This window comes from Balearica regulorum, chromosome Z (assembly GCF_011004875.1).
Source record: "Balearica regulorum gibbericeps isolate bBalReg1 chromosome Z, bBalReg1.pri, whole genome shotgun sequence".
NCBI lineage: Eukaryota > Metazoa > Chordata > Aves > Gruiformes > Gruidae > Balearica > Balearica regulorum.
This window is the reverse complement of record NC_046220.1, coordinates 69,903,289-69,920,142: the sequence shown is the minus strand read 5'-3', so window position 1 is coordinate 69,920,142 and position 16,854 is coordinate 69,903,289. Positions and strand designations below refer to the sequence as shown.

The following is a 16,854-nucleotide window of genomic DNA, read 5'->3' as shown; positions in this document are numbered from 1 at the left end:
ACAAAATGTTCTTTGTAATAGTGGACTACTTCACACATGTCTATGGAGATTTAACTCTCAAATGATGATAGTGTATTTCTGTGATGATCATTTCTGCAGAAACACACAGGGAAATTGTTTTATTCAATGTAGCTGCGTTCATCCAAAGGTAAAGTCACAAAGCTGTAATTGCTAAAGAGAAATAATGGAACTTCTGTCAAATAATATCTTTATTTTCTTTTCTCCTTCTTTCATAACAATAAGGCGAAATAGAGAGAGCTGGAGAGAAGTGGCCAAAACATCTGTAAGAGGCTATGAAAAAACATGAATGTAGTCAAAGGCTAGCAAAGGGTTCTTAAAAAATTCTATGAACAATTTTAAATTAAAAGGATCTAAGGATTACTTACATTTTCTTTGACTTAACAGAAATCAGATTTATAAAATGCATATCTATTTCTTCCCATCTTAAGTATTTTTAGGAGCACTCTGCTCAGCACCTGAAATTTTAGCAAAATTTCCCTTAGTTTTAGAGTAAAGGAGTCTTTGCTTCCATGGAATGAGAAGCAATTGGCACTTTAGTACCACTGTTTGTGAGTATAATAGCCTCCAATGGCTATTGTTTTACATGTGCAATTGATAATCTAAGTCCATTTTTATCCTGAACTAGTACTCTAAACAGCATTACCAGCACTGACAATGGCATCCCATCAACAGGCTGCAGCGCAGGACCCTTGGCGAAGCTCACCTTGCAGCTATGCAGCCCTGCCGAGGAGGGTTCTGCCAGGTGGGCAATGCAAAATGTTTGGTTTTCTTTAAAAGAATTTTTGGTGTGCTTTTTTTGTTTTGTTTTACTTTGTTTTGTTTGTTAAGTGTGCAACAGATAAATAAAAGATCACCAGGCCCCTTTTCAGTCTTCAAGAGACACGTCATCTAGACCACAAAGTTTTGTGCAATGGCCGTGAAATTGTAGGGAAACCTTCCCAAGACAGCAGTAGTACATCCCCTGTGCAACACACAGGCTATGTGAGAAACACAGGTGACAAAGCTGCTAAGGCAAGGAAAGGCTTTTTGTTTCTATTCTGTTTCTTAGCTGAATGTGAAAACAGAGCCGGAAGAATTTTGAATGTCTTCACAAAAAATCAATATATTTTAAAGCTGCATAGACAGTGAAATACCATTTTGAATAGGCATAATCAAATATAGCACATGGGCTCTACGATGCTAATTCCTGACAACTGCAAAAACAGAATATTGCTTCAGCTAAATTTTCAGTGTTATGTAAGAATCTCACTATAAATAATAATTACCTGGGGTAACCTCATGAATTTAAAGGTTAAAGCAGCAGCCACGTCAAGTGTAAGGTGGCATTTCCTTCTGTTTTTCACATCTGATACTGACATTTTGTCAAATTGATAGCCAGCACAGAAGCCCTCTCTGCCACCCAGGGAAAGTGTGTTAGAAGTTGCATATAATGTAAATTATAAATTCGGGTTTGAGCAATTTTGTGCCTTTAGCCCTGGTGTGACATAGAAACCCAGGCCACCCCACGGAGGAATCGCTTTCAGCTGCTGCAGATAGAGACAGCTCATTTTCTCAGCCTGCCACAGGATTGTTCCCTCCTCTGTTGATAACTGTTCTGCAAATGTAAATGTCACATGCAATGGGGCATACACCTAATATTAATGGATATGCCACAGTACAATGCTTTCATTATTCACTTTTTTCTCCTTTTTCCTGCTTTGTCACATTATTCTATGTAATTACAGCACTGCACCCTCCCTCGGGAAGCTCTCACTTCGTTGGCATAAGTGGTACAGCATCCTTCAGAAAATGAAAGCTTTCTTTTCCTGCCATGGCAAGACTGTGGAAGGTTTAGATGAGGCTCCTATCCTAATCCACCAAACCAGATAGTTTCTGTGGAGGGTTTTGAGGAAAAAGAGAATGAATGTTCACTGCCAGATGTAAAGACTGCCTTTGACACAGGCATCCACAGGGGAAGATTGGTAGACTGAGAATGGTAGACTGAGAAACTGTGAAAGAAAATAAAGCTGAGGTAAAAACAAGGAAGAGTTAAGGTTTATGTCTGTCCCAAATAACTTCTGGGTTTGGTACTGTTTGGCAAGGTTACACTGTCCTTTGCCAGCTTCCCCAAATCATGAATTCTTACAGACCAAGAGCCAGTTTCTTAAATATTTTGCAACCAGAAATTTAAACCACAAATTTTCAGCAATAAAGAATTATATTTTCATTTACTGAGTTACATAACTACTGTTTTTATTGTGCCATTGCTTTTCAGTCAGAGTTACTCACTGATTTTTATAGTTTTGCTTTAAAAATCAATGGCCTAATAAAGTCCATTAGAGTTTTTAATCTCTTTTTCCCTTTTTATAGTAGTTCATTTACTTCCTTTCAGAATTTTTTCTAGCAAACCTGTTTGAACAGTAAATACTGTTGTCTGCCTTACAGGTGCACCTGATGGAGCAGGGATTATCAGCTGCTATTCTGTCTCTGTCCATGCAACCCAAAGTCATGCAGCTTGATGAACAGGTGATGTGAGGTGGTGTCCAGGTAATTATTATCATTGATTGTTCTCACTTTGGGTTTCTTCTGTTATTTTATTTGCACTGTCCACTTACAGAAGCTGCTGATCCTCAAAGTGGGGGAAATGCAGGTAGAAATAAAAGGCTCGTCTCTATCCCTTTGCCCAAAAATCAGAGAGCACACCAAATCATTTCTGAATTTTTTCCAAATGAGGTCATGTACTGCCCAATGGGAGGCTCTTCTCAGCACATGAATTCAAGGGCCATCAACAAATCCCTCATTATAAGCTCCTGCGTCTGTCCCAGTTCTTCCCTAAAACAAGCCTCTCCTTGCCGGTGCAGTCCCAGTTCTTCCTCCCTCCCTCCCACTTCACATAACCTTCGGCTCCTGCTACTTCCAGCTGCTTTTTAACTCGCAGGCTTACCATAGGAATATACCATGGGATGCCTTTCCACTACCTCCATTACACCGATCAGTCATGTTTTGGGGCTCTTTGCCTCAACTTTCCTTTGTGTTAGCCTTTTGGGCTGGCTCTGGTGTTGGTGGTGCTCCTGGCTGAGGTGAGGCCATGCTGACTGACACTGCCTGCAGAAGGGCTGAAAGGCTCCTGATGCTGTGCAGGAGTGAAGCAGCAACTAACGCAGCTAGGCTCTTCTGCCAGGTGACCGCCCGCTCCTCTCACTTGCTTACATTCTCTACAAAGTCAGGGGAGAGGATGACCTATCCATCTCCCCAAAAAATGTTGAAAAAGAAAAAAGCATAGGGATGTATCTTAGTTAGAGGAATTAACTGATTAAACTCTGGTAACCAGCTCCTATCAAATGTCTAATAAGAAACACTCAAAGACTTGCCTTCAGTTTTCATTTTAAAATTGCACAGAGTTTTCTTCAAAACTTTATAAAATTATTTTTACATTTACATCAAATTCTGCAGTGAAGAATTTTACTGAAGTGAACTGAAGAAGTTCAGCCAGCTCTGCCTGAATATATACAGGTATCTAGCACTGCCCATAACAAGAGGCAGTTGATGAACAAATATTTAGTTTAGAAGGAGATTGAATAGCTGCTTATGTGAAAATGACATTTTCCTAACCCCAAACTGTACAATGTGAACCCACAACATTGTGCATTTTTATGAAAAGATCTGCTTTAATTATGCTTTTATTAAATATTTAGTGTTTAGGAAAATGTGTTCTAAGGTTTTGTTGACTTTAATTTTTTTTTTTCATTGCAGAAATCTGCTGGAAAAGATAAGTCTAGTTCATTTTAAGGAAACACATGGAGACAAAAATGTTTTACTTCCATATTCATTACTGAGTCTCTGTTCTAATAGAGGTTTCTTGAATTAACGTTACAATATTTTTTCAAGGTTAGTAACCACTTGGACAAAACTGTTAATTTAACATAAAATAGAATACAAAGGACTGTTTAAAACATTCTTTTGCAGAGAAAAGGTTTCAGTTCTACTGCTATCCTCTGCACTCTAAAGCCTTTATAAATCTATATTGCATGTCTTAGTTATACAGATTATTACATTTTCAAGGCAGGCATGCTTTAATTACTCAAACCTCAAGAAACAGGATGAGGTTGGGAGAGAATTATGATTTAAAAGTCAAGATAAAAATAATCAATCTTTCTTTTTTCCCTTCCTTTCTAACAAGGCAAAGAAAAAAAAAAGAATCTGCACAGCAAGGATTACTTTCTCACTCATAATATTATCTTAGATAATATTGAGTGCTATTTCCTTCTACACATACAGGACACAAGCACAATCATTCTAGTGTAACTGGGATAATTGCTACCAGTTATATCTATCTGGTGTGAATCACAGAGTTTTCTCTTGCTAAAAGGTAATTTGTGCCATATTCTAACTGAGACTTTGAAAAATAGAAGTTAGTTCCTTGTTGTTTGTTTCCATTTAAAAAAAAAAATCTATTTAACATGTAACCCTGTGATAATTACTGTGAAAAGAAAGCAGATTATGTGTAAAATCTGTCTCTGGTATAACTTCATGCCTTCACAGCTAATTTTAGATAGTTATCATGAACAAGGCTGAAATTGTTAATGAGCTTGCTCTGCAATTTCATATGGAAAACTGTTAGAAACTAATCCATAATGCAAGACAGCAGAACACTTTATAGGTAAATTACCCACAACACAGCAATAAATCAAAGTAAATCCCATCTGTCATTTTAGAAGCAGTGGGAGTCTATTACAGTTTGGCACAGGTATGATGCAGCCGGGTGGATAGCACTTGGCTTGCACGGTACCTGCTACCGGGAGGAACCAATCGTCTTTTTAGAGATTCAAGGCAAAAATAGCCAGCCCAATTACCCCAGCAAGATTGACCATAATGAGAAGCTGAATGACAATAACGAAGTAACAGGACAAAAGAGGAGAGCACTCCAGTGAGAACATTTTGATTGATTTATGCTCCCCTCCAAAAGTCTTACCCTAGCGTACTATTCAGTTCCACTTGAAGAGAAACAAACATGTTCATTTTATCACTGTATTGTTAAAGGTGAGTAACTTTTGATTTTTAATTAGGAGGAGAAGGGCACTAGTTTTTGTCCATATTTGTTGCAACAGTATCTGGTGTTCTTTCCCATTTCAAAGCATGGGAAGATCAAGGTCAAATTAAATATCGCAACTATGTGCAGCAAAACTTCAGCTAATTATAATAAATGCAAATTGATAAAGATTAGCTTACAGAAAGAGAAAGCAACTGATGACAGTAGAGGCCCTATCCTGACACAACAAATATTTTCATGTTCAACAAATAAGTCTCTGTGCAGCGCACACTGGTGCTCATGGCTGTATTATATATTCATTTATATGTCAGAGGATTGAGTTCATGATAGTCTTACTTATGCATCAAAATATTTAAAAGAATGCACTCAAATAAAAGAATTAACATACCTACAAGTTCTTTTATGTGCATGTTCTTTTTAAATAACAGCATGTGCCCTGTGAAACAGAATATCTGAAAAGTTTTTTCTAGGCTGCAGCCATGTTTTTTTTTCCCTTTCAGGATGTTTTGTAATTCAGTTATAACAAATATCTTTTAATAATTTGCTTTATTCTAAGAATTGCTTTCTACAAGGATCAGTAAGGCTCACAGAAGACAGGAATACTACACCTATCCATTTAGCAGCCTGCCACCTGATGTTTGCCAAAAAAGCATATGATGATAAGATGATTCAGAAATAATCCAAAAGACTTTCAGTCCCTTTTCTACCCATAAGACACCCTGGACTTCCAAATAAAGTCACAAAACCAAGAATTATAACTACCAGAAACAATCCACAGATACTGTCTCAAGCAATGAAGTTCACTTATGCCTAAATGTTTAGGGAAGAATGAATTTTCTACTTCACAATGCTACAATTATTATAATGCTTTTGGCACAGTCAATACTCAGTTCTGAAGGCCTGAGACTGTACAAAACTTTTAGCACCTCTCGTACCTGATCATTCATAACACACTTCAAAAATTGTTTACTATTTAAAATATTGTGCTGTGGCAAAGCTAAATAGGATATGAATCTATTCAAGCTGATGAGATTTTTATTAAAACTTGCAAAACTACAGGCTGATAGTCAGTAACAAGATTTTGCTTTATTTCCCTTTTTTTTTTCTTGCGAGTAGATATAACTACAGGATAAGGTAAACCATCCCTCATTCTCCAAAATAAGTAATTCATTTGAGGTGGCTTGTATACTGTAACACAACTGCACAGAAAAGATAAGATCTATCTGCAAAGTGGCTCACCTTCTCCAGCAGTCTGAATATGACATGAACTATTGCTAAAATTATGCTGTATAAGTGAAAATGGACTATTGTTAAGTAAAAAGAAGTTGAGACCATTCACAGAACATTTTTGTGTTAGACTATCTTCAGGCTTTCTAAAAACCACTATCAGCATTAGAAAAGCAAGAAGTCCATTTTTTAAAAAAAAAGTGAACATCATGAAAAGCTACTGAACTTACAAATCAGTATTTCATGAGAAACTTTGCTGCTCGGATCAGATCAGATCTAGAAATAACATGTTAAAACTCCAGTATTGCAAGTTCGGCTGGGTGTCTAAAATTCAACTTCTGCAATTTGTATTTTGAATATCTTTCCAGTTTAAGCAAAAAAAGTCAGAACAACTAGATTTTCAAGGATTTTTATGAGTGGTATGTGTAGTACGTAGGCAACAGAAACTCTTCTTTATCAGTTTCACACTATCTCACCTGACTCTGGACTCTAGCAAGGGCAAGCTGACAAAAAATTCTATTTACATTTATATGTATATGTACATTTATAGCTTAATTAAAAATATACTGAAAACTGGTATACAACTAGTTAAACAGTGATGTGGTCCTGAGTTTGCCATAGCTCCTCCTTTCCTCTGTATTTGCATCATGACCAGAATTGCCATTTCCGAGCGGAAGTATGGAAGTCCCTGATACTTACAGGTAAGATACTTATATCTAAGATTTTGCAGAAGAGTCTCCTAGATGCCAAAGCAGTACTAATAAGTGTGCCGAGAACTTGGCTCGAGTATGTACCACAGCCTCGTGGAGGGGAAGGGAAAGGGAAACACGCTTCGGCCACTGCTGCCCCAAAGCTGCTCCTGACAGCTCGCTGCCTCTTGCAAGTGCATGTTGAGTGTCTGCCCAGGGACTACCGGCACAATTTAGATATCCAAACTGGAGCTGTGAGGGGCAGACTCAAAAAGCTGATGCAAGGCCTCATGCTGCAAAATCTAAAGCCACCCTCCCGCCCTAAATCTGTTATTCTTTTGTAAACATTTCTTTGGATGCTAAAGAAATGAAAAATGAGCAATCAGTGCTTCAAATCCTGATGCTGTCTATGTAAAAATATACAATGCTAATTAGTAAGTTGTTTTTAAATTATCTTTATATGCAATTATTGCCTTTTCTCTGTAGAAAAGTATGTTTAGGTCCTTCTCTCCCTTTGAACTAGACTGATTTAACTGAGTATGTGCTAAAAGACCATAAATCAAGAGACAAGATAAAAGCAGAGTATAGGGTTAGAAGGAGATGTCCTTTGGGACATTTGAAGTTGATGTCAAGCCCAGAACTCTTTCACGCCTTTAATAATGATTTAACATATCTTCCCATGACTGGGACAGCATCCACTACATGGAGATAGTTGTCATTTTTTTCCATTTCCTATGATATGCATATAGTTGAATTAAATATATTCTATGCCTCTTTACTACTTGCAATTGGTAAAATTGCTTTGATTGTTTTTTCTGTTTTTGAAACCTTGTGCGGTTGTTTGAGTTGCTTACCAATAGAGAAAAATCAAAATGTACAAAGTGATAACATAATGAAAATGGATCTAATAGCTGTCATTTTATCAACCAACCTAAATTTTATGCTATGAGGCAATCTGTATGCTACTACAACTCTTGCCTCTATTAGATTGTTGTGACTTTGTTCCTGGATATTTTATGCCCATGACAGATTGGAACAGAGGACACATTAACGTGTCCTCAATCAAGATTATTCAATGACATGCACAGCATTAGGTGAACATCTTCCTATTAAAAACTGCCAACATCTAAAGGAAGAAATATTTAACTAATGATCTTCACTTCCTTGTCAAGGGACTGCTCATTCAGCTGCTTTGATTCACACTAGTTTGTTAACAAGTTCTGCATACGCATTTCTGGTTGTTGCAGATAGATGTCACCTTTGCAAAGGCAAATGTTTTTGACATGTGGTGACTTCCCATATATTAGAAAATGCCAAAGGTGTTATCACTTAAAATATTACTTTTATTTACTACTGAATTCATCTTTGACTTATACCAAAGATGGGAAGGAGAGTGCTAAGATGTCATTGATTCATTGATTTATTCAGTCCTTTAATAATGTAATATGGTCTGTGAGACTTTCTTACTGAAAAGAGAATATGGATTGAGAATACCTGGCTTGGATACACCGTCTTTCTCTTTTGTCAAGAATTGGCCCTTTGGTTCACTGACACCAAAATCTGATGTACGTATTCAATCTGAGAGGTATTTTTTCTCTAAGAACAATCCCACTCACTTGAGCAAAGAAACATTTAAACTTTCTCAAAGTGACCAGAATGTACCAATACATCCTTTTTTGTAGCATTTCTTGGTATGTGATTTCATCGTCTACCTTCTGCATTTGACAGCTTATAATCACTGTTAATTTCCTCTGATAAATGATGTCTTTGGCCTATAACAGTAAACATGTGGAGCAATATTTGCTTTCTTACCATACTTTGATTTCTCTCAGCATGCAATGCTTGGCACAGGTCAAATTCTTAGCTGGTGCTCTTAGATAGTGTTTGACGTGTTTGGCTTAATGAAAGCTCTCTCTTGTCTTCCTGTGTTTATTTCTTCCATTTTGAACTATGCCTGCTCTAGTTTTGCATACCCTGACCTTTCGGAGGATGTGAATGAGTAAGATAGGGTGATTTCAGCAAATATGTCACTTCTAGCTGCTTTTAGTGTGAGAAGGACCAGAAATCTCCCTCCATTAGTCGCACTCCACAGATACATTTATGAAATATTATTTTAGCTACAGCAGAAAAAACAGTTGGAAAAAAAGGGGGATAAGATTTTGGCATGATGTTCCTCAGAGAAGAAACAAAGAACAACCTCTTTCTTCATCTCCTCTACCATTCTATTGTGCCTAGCAATTCACATTAATTACATTATTTTCTGTAACTCATAAAGATAACAAAGGACCCAAGAAATACACAATCCTATATATGTAAGACTAAAAAAAAAGAAGTTGACCCTAGCACTTAAGTCCAAAAAACTAAAACAAGTCATAGTCTCCTGATTTTTCAATTTTTTTAATTCCAGGAGAAAAAAAAGCTATGCAGTAGGCAAAAATACATATTGCAGTATATATATTAAAATTGAAACCCGTGGTTGGAGATTTGATTTACCTTCTTCTCAAATCTTAGTTAAGTGAAACATAAGCTATTTTTATCTGCCAATAATTTAGAAAATGTGCTGACAAGATGGGTAGCACAAACCTCTGAAATGGGTCTTTGAAATATCCATTTATCTCATTTGCAGAGTAAAGAAAAATATACAACATTCATTAGCACTATATAGCAATGGCTTATAATGCTTAGGCTATAATCAAAGATTTATTTCAAAATACATGATTAAACTATGATAAAGCAATGGGCAAGAATATACAAACATGTCAGTATAGTTGTAATAGCTGATAATATACATATGATTTCATCATCTCAGAAATCAGTAGAAAATAATTCTTTAATTAAGACATTCTTTAGCTTTAGCCCATAATAACTAGCATACAAATGGCTACCAGAAAAAAAGAAACATTTTTCTAAAGCACAGAAACATGCAATTTCTGGCTCATTTCTTTCATCCCTGATTGTCAATGCTATACTATGCTTTTGCCTCTGATGTCAGGAAATAAATAAGAAGCATAAACAAAAAGAAGAATGAAAATGTTGAGTAATGTAGGAACTGAAAAACGTCAGACATTTCTATGCTGATGTTTAATAAAGTGTGTGCATAAAAACCAGAGAAAAAAAAGAAAAAGCTTTGTTTGCTGTTATGTGAAAACATGAGAAATGCAGTATCATTTGACTGCTACTGGGTTTTAATTTACACCAAAAACGCAAGTGAAACTGGCTTTGCTCAACACAGTTTAAAATATATGACTATCTTTACATGTGCACTGTATTTCTGATGCTCAAAACATTGTGATATCATGCTGCAGCCAGCAACGTCTGAGGATAATGATTAAGATGAGGTTCCAGGTGGATGGTAACATTTCTGCTGTTTTCATACATTTGTGTATGTGTGCGTATATATGTTGACCCTAACCTCTAACGAAATTGCAGTTATACTAGGTTTAGGGTTTCTTTCTCTATGTCTTCCTTCATGTCCATGGTTAAGATGTTTCTGCCCCACAGCTCCCTACAAGTGTCCCATTTTGATAAATTTACTTCCCCTTCAGCAGGCAGAACAGACCAACAAGCCAGTTAGTTTGGGTTACATGACCTACCAGGATTAGCCCCATGATTTTATACTGAGATGGATTAGTGGGTTTCACATGGTCACTGACAGAGCTCAGGTTTTTAGAGGTTTTAATGCTCACTCATCCTGTCCTCCTAAACCTCTCATTCTCACATTTCAAGATAACACTGTGTGGGCTTTCTTGCTTGCAAACTTCTGTTTTAAACAGGTGTGAGATTAACGTGTCAGCTACTGGCTATTTTTTCTGTTACTGGACTTATAGCTCATCCCTTACCTTTCCCTGTCCCTGATATATAGACACCATGGTCTCATGGCAACTCAAGCTTAACAAAACGGAATGTAAACTCTTTCTCCCACACACTCTCATTTCCTCCATCTTTGCCTACTTGTAAAGAAAACACCCCAATCCTTCCTACTCAAATCTTTCTTTTTTTTTTTTTTTTTTCACTTTTCCCTTTTTCTTTCCCAGCAAACTCAGACTATTCAGCAGATGCCAGGTCACCCTCACCTCTACTTACTCTCTGCCAGGTTTCTGCCCCAGTCTTCTGTTCCATCACACCAGGATTTCTGCCTAGTTGCCTTTCTGGACTTTCTTGTGGACATACGCAAAATATATTGCTCAGGCTTGTGTTTCTTATTTACTGGTATGAACTCTCTGATTTCACTGCTTTGCTCAGCTGACCTCTCTCTTGGCATGGCCTCTCCAGTTTCCCACTCACTATAATAACTGATTTTGGCTTCTTTTAAGCACCTCAATAACTCTGCACATCCTTATTGTCCATTGCTGAGGTTCATTGTGATCCATTCTTCCTTATGCCACCATACCTAGCCCCATCTCCTGGTATCTTATCTTCACCCACGCTTGCCTCTGCCTTCTATTACACAACTGACAGTGTTAATTAGTGCTTGTTCCAGAAAGTTCACACCCTGTATCCTTTTAAGTCTTTTTAATTCCAATCATACTTACAAGGAATCAACCAATCTTTTTCTTATTGTTTCATAAAGAACTCTCTTCCACTAAACTCTCTCTACTTTTCTACCCTCTGGCAGCCCTTTCTTTTGTCCTTGGAGAGGACCTAACAGGTCCTGGATTAGTGTGTAAATAATACCATTATAAAGAAAACGAAGACCTCTTCTGAGCACTTCTCAGAGATAGTTCTAAGCAAAACTAATTGATTTGGACTGTTCCTCATTTAAAGGTCATTCTTTTGACATGTTCAAGGTTATCCATAAACTGCAAAAGAATGACAGGAAATTCATAGACATGCCCAACGTACTGAGCTCAAGGCCCTTGTTCAAGCTACCTACATCAAGTACCTACAGAGTACTTGCACAGGGGTACAAAGCATAGTCTGAAACAGGGGAAGAAGTTTTCACAGAAGATTTTACAGAGTTTAAAGCAAGTTTCACATCCAAGATTTCATTCAATGCATGTGACACACAGAACCGTCTGCTTCCTAAGGAAAGTGCATTCACGCAGGAATATGTTGAGCCCATAGTGTGTTCTGAATTCCTTTATGTTCAATGAAATCTGCCGCAGGATTCAGACGCTACTAGATTATTTCATGTAAACTCATACGGCCTTTTCCGCAGTTAAAGCATCCCGTTAATCTATTTCAAAGCTTAAGGAGTTATATTAAAATGAGTTACCTTTTCTTGATATTGTCGCCGTGAGGAATCCAGAGACTGAATGAGGGCAGTGGCATGACCAACAAACATGGCATAACAGGTAGCCCCCACGATCATACTCAGCATGGTTATCCAGAGGTCGGACATGCTGACAGGGGCACGGGCTCCATAACCAATGCAGAGCATATGGCTCATGGCTTTGAAGAGTGCGTATGAGTACTGCTTTCCCCAGGAATCGTTCTGCAAGAAAAGAGACAAGTGACTGAGCCAGCAAGCAGATGAAGGGAAAAATACATTTGTACCTCTATTGTGGGATCATAGATTACTGGCTCTGAAAGAGCAGTCTAGTAATGTATCCTCTGTGCATGAGAAGAGATATTCCTTCCAAATTAACTGTTAGTTAAAGTGTCAGAGATTCTGCCAGATAGTACTTAGCACTGTGAGATGAAATAAAATTAACTATTTTTAATACATGAGTGTATTCTTAAACGTGGGTGTTAACCTAATTACAAGGAGACTAAAGGTCAATTTTATTTTACAGTCCATGGCAGACAGATTAGAAAGATCTGAGCACGCAGACTTATCAAGCGCAAGAAGGTAGTATTTTCTTTTTAATATGCATGAATGCATTCCTATGGCCCCATTTTTTTCTTTTCAGGGTTGTCCATTTTAACACACAACCACATTTCATCTTATCAGCTGTTTCACCTCCCCAGGACAGAAAAAAAAAGCGTTATTTGAGGTAATGTCTGCTGATCCTGTTTTTTCTTGTAATATTGTGTTTATACCAGAAGCATCTCAATTCAAAGAAGTGTGTTTATTCTGCAATCATAGCAAAACCATGTTCATAGCCACCATCCGTGTAACACAGCTCAAAAGAAAAGGTGAATGTCTGGGTCCTGCATTTCTGATATGTAGCTACCCCTTCCCATTCTCTCTGGGAGATTAGAAGAACCAGACAGCTAACTCACAAGCTTTTAAAATTGCAAAGGTGTTGTCAGCATCCTCCCTTTAGCTTTATATAGAGACAGTCAAAGGGCTGTTCCCAAAGTAAAGCAGACACTTTAACACATTCCAAAAAGCCCTGGGACTCCCTGTCAGATTTTTCTATTTTCCTTGCCAAAGGAATGAAATGAGAATAGTTTTAAAACTGTTGATCATCCAGTGCCCAGGAAAACAAATTGTGCTTGGAGGCATGCAGCGTACATGAGAAAACACAGTATTTACCACAAAGAACTGAGAATCATTTCAGAAAAGAAGCAGCAAAGAAGGAAGAACTGGGATGACATTAGTAAGATTAGGCAGTTATCCAGTATAGTGTCTAGTATACAGGACCAAAAAAAAAAATCCTGTTAACATAAACAAATCAGCAGTAGCATTTCTATAAAAAATTTACACATGAAATATCAATATTTGTGTCTCTCTTCTATCCATACAAGCGTTGCTCAAATGGTCTTGTTTCTTGAAGAGCTTCGGGCTTGCTCACTTGCCATTTAAATGTCAAAGTTACTAACTACTCTTGTGCTTTTCATCTATTAAAATGCTTTTTGTAGACCCCCTATTAGCTAAAATAACTGGTAACAGGAAATAAGCTAACAATTCCTGGATTGCAGATGACAAAGTTGCTGTTTCTTCACTAATATAATTCACAAATTAATGGTTCCTCTGTATTTACACTTGTTTCACTTTCTAAGTTAAAGCTTTTCAGATTTGCAAGCTGTTTCTATCTTCACAAGTGAAAATTTTGTCTTGAAAACACTGCTAAGGAAGAGGTTTTCAATGTCTGTACTTAAAAAGAAAAACGAGCATTATCTTACACTGCTGGGAATCGGGAGTGAGTTCACTGAGTAATGAGGAAATAAGTTTCCTTTTGCTTTGGGGCTTTAAAAAAATACTTGTAAAATGAAAGAACTGAAGAACCTTCCCTGAAAAATATCCAGTTCAAGATTCAAATACCCAGCTGAAGAGCACAGAAACTCCTTACCATCTGGGTCAGTGCAGCAACAAGTTCCCTGTCTCTCAGGAAAGCAACTTACAGCAATCAAGCTATGGTCTATTTTGGAGGACTTTCCTTCCAGCTGGTATCAATCTCCTTTGGGTGGAGAGAATTAATAAGGGAATTGTTAAGACACCCATACCAAATTCTTTAGCAGTTGCAGCTGTATGTAGACTACATTGGGGAAAACAATAAACTGCTTCCTGGAAAAAAATATGTCCGTTTTTTAAGGCTACAAGTAGCATTATTAAAGCCACAAGAGCCTATTCAAGAGGTTGTAACTCTGTAATCTCAGTTCTTGTGGGGTTCCGTACAGTGGATCTTGTTCCTAAATTGTAGTTTTTACCATAACTATTATAAATATTAAATAAAAATAAATGCTGACCTTGATCTTGTCTATGAATCTTTTCTAAAAAAGAAATTTTCTAAAATTCTTTTAGTAAAATTATATTTTTACATCAAAGCCTTTGAGTTAATCCAAACACCGGTTGATTTTATTTATTCACTGAGATCCTTCCCAAGTCTGTGAATTACAGTTTTAAGTAAAATACCACTGTCTTTAAGAAAGAATAAGAAAATGGAAATGAGGAGAAGCAAGAAGAAAAGTATGTAACAGGGTGAGTGAAAAATCAATAAAATAGTACTTGAGAAGTAGTATCATGAGGGAATAAGTGAGCTGTAATGGCAGAAGAGAAAATAACTAAAAATGTACCACAAAATAAACAAAAATATGTTTAACCAAGTAACGACCTTTATATATAAGCCAAAGTAGGATCCAACACCTCAAACAGTCACGATTGCATCTGAATCCAGACTGGAGGTCAAGGCCATCTCAAACGGCCATTTCATTATACAAGTGGCATTAGACATTACTACGTAGCTTGTGGCAGACCTTGTTACAGGCTAGGCACATTTCAGACTTGTGAATGGGTGGTTCTGTCTGAGGATTTTGTTGCTGAAAATACTTGCCAATGCTTTTTTATTTGTTTCTTTTCCTTAATAATCAAACAGTTCCTACAGAATCAGTTGCAAACATGGGTCTTTTCAGTTTCTGTGGGGATCTTTTTTAAGATGATGAAGAACAAATACCATTGTGGAGGTTACAAATTTCAGTACAATTACTTGTTGTTCAGTGATATATCCCAAATATAGAAACCACTTAAAAAGAATATTTGTTCTAATGTCAAATCCTGTAAAACACGTATGCCACTACCAATGTTACTATATGAAATAATAATAATTATTATTAAATTAGTTTTTCACTTGTGCTGTATAACCTAAGGGTTTGGCACGAGCAACTCTTACCTTTTTTTTCAATGTGAGAGGTTGGAATTTTCCACAACCCCATTCCAAAGTGCTGATCTTTGCTATACAAAAGTGAGGAGTGGCCATTCCTCTGCTACTAGGCTACAGAGATTTTTTTTTTTTAATAAGAAGCATTTTTGCACTTGCATCATAAGGAGATTTTTACATAGCACATTCACAGATAATATCTCTGAGTTAATAAGAGCCTATGCTACGAAATAAAGAATCCTGTGTTTACACAGTCAGCTTTAATATAATTGTTGAATATTAATATTTATATAAATACATTTTAAATGTTTCCCTAAATGGTCATATTCTGTTTTTAATATACAGATTTAAAAAACCCCAAACAAAACACAAACCTCTATGAGCTGAACAAATCTCCTACCAATCAGTAGAAAAGGGCATTTAATTTCTTAGTTGACAATGGGTTGATCACTGCTTCCAGATTAGCACTAATCGGTTTAAAATGTTTTAAATGAAATGACATTAATTTGGAAAAACTATTAAAGACTGTAATTGTGAGAAATACCAAAGCTGTTTATCCAAGGATTGATTACATAATCTAGCTTTATGACATTAGGAAATCTCCACATTTGTGAAAGGAATGATCACTGATCATTTGCAATTAGTGCTGTAAGTATATACATTAATTTAGCAGTTATCCTGAAGAATGCATTCATTACAGAGCACTCCTGATTTTTAAAAGTCTATTTCCAAGCCTCTTCCTTTACCGCAGGATGCTATTCTTTGTTTCATAATTTCACACAAACCTGCTACAAATATCTTTTTGTAATATTAACTTTTCAGCTCACAAGAAATAAATCACAGAAAGGTCACATGGCACCTTCTAAGGGACAACAGTAAAAGGCAAATTATTTTTCTCAGTGAATTAAGAAAGGGTTTCTATTTTACCGGAATCTATGGAGGTTTTCAGGAGGAGATTTTGTTGTCATCAGACAAATCAATTCCACTCCCATATTGTCATCATTCCCTCAGGCACAGCTTATCTTCTCTCAGCCATACCCTTGCACTGAGATAGAAATTGATTTAGAAAACTCGTAATAAGCACAGTATTGCACAGACAGTAGTGGTTCCCACATTTTTGACTCAGTTCCTTTTTCCTTTCACATCACGGTTGCTGCATGTGTCACATAAATGGTCCTCTCAGTTTGCAAGGTCATGCTCTACAATCATGGAGCAAAGATTGACTTAGGAATTAAGTCAATTGGTTTCTACAAGGATCTTGAACTCACACTCCTGATTCTCCCTTTCAAAACTGCAGCAGGAGTGGGGAAGTAGCCTGTCCCTACCCAGAAGAGCTTGCCTTGTAATCAATCACACATATCCATTCATGCCCACCATTGCATTTAGGTTCTTCTGACAGTAAGTG

General features: G+C 36.8%; 1 protein-coding gene across 1 annotated transcript in view; it reads right to left on the bottom strand.

The window, feature by feature from the left end:
* HCN1 (hyperpolarization activated cyclic nucleotide gated potassium channel 1) overlaps nt 1-16,854 on the bottom strand; it is a 207,954-nt gene that overhangs the window by 57,028 nt on the left and 134,072 nt on the right. The window contains exon 4 of the mRNA XM_075741307.1: nt 12,182-12,400. Within this exon, the coding sequence (XP_075597422.1) occupies nt 12,182-12,400 (219 nt within the window). The remainder of the gene's footprint in view (nt 1-12,181; nt 12,401-16,854) is intronic.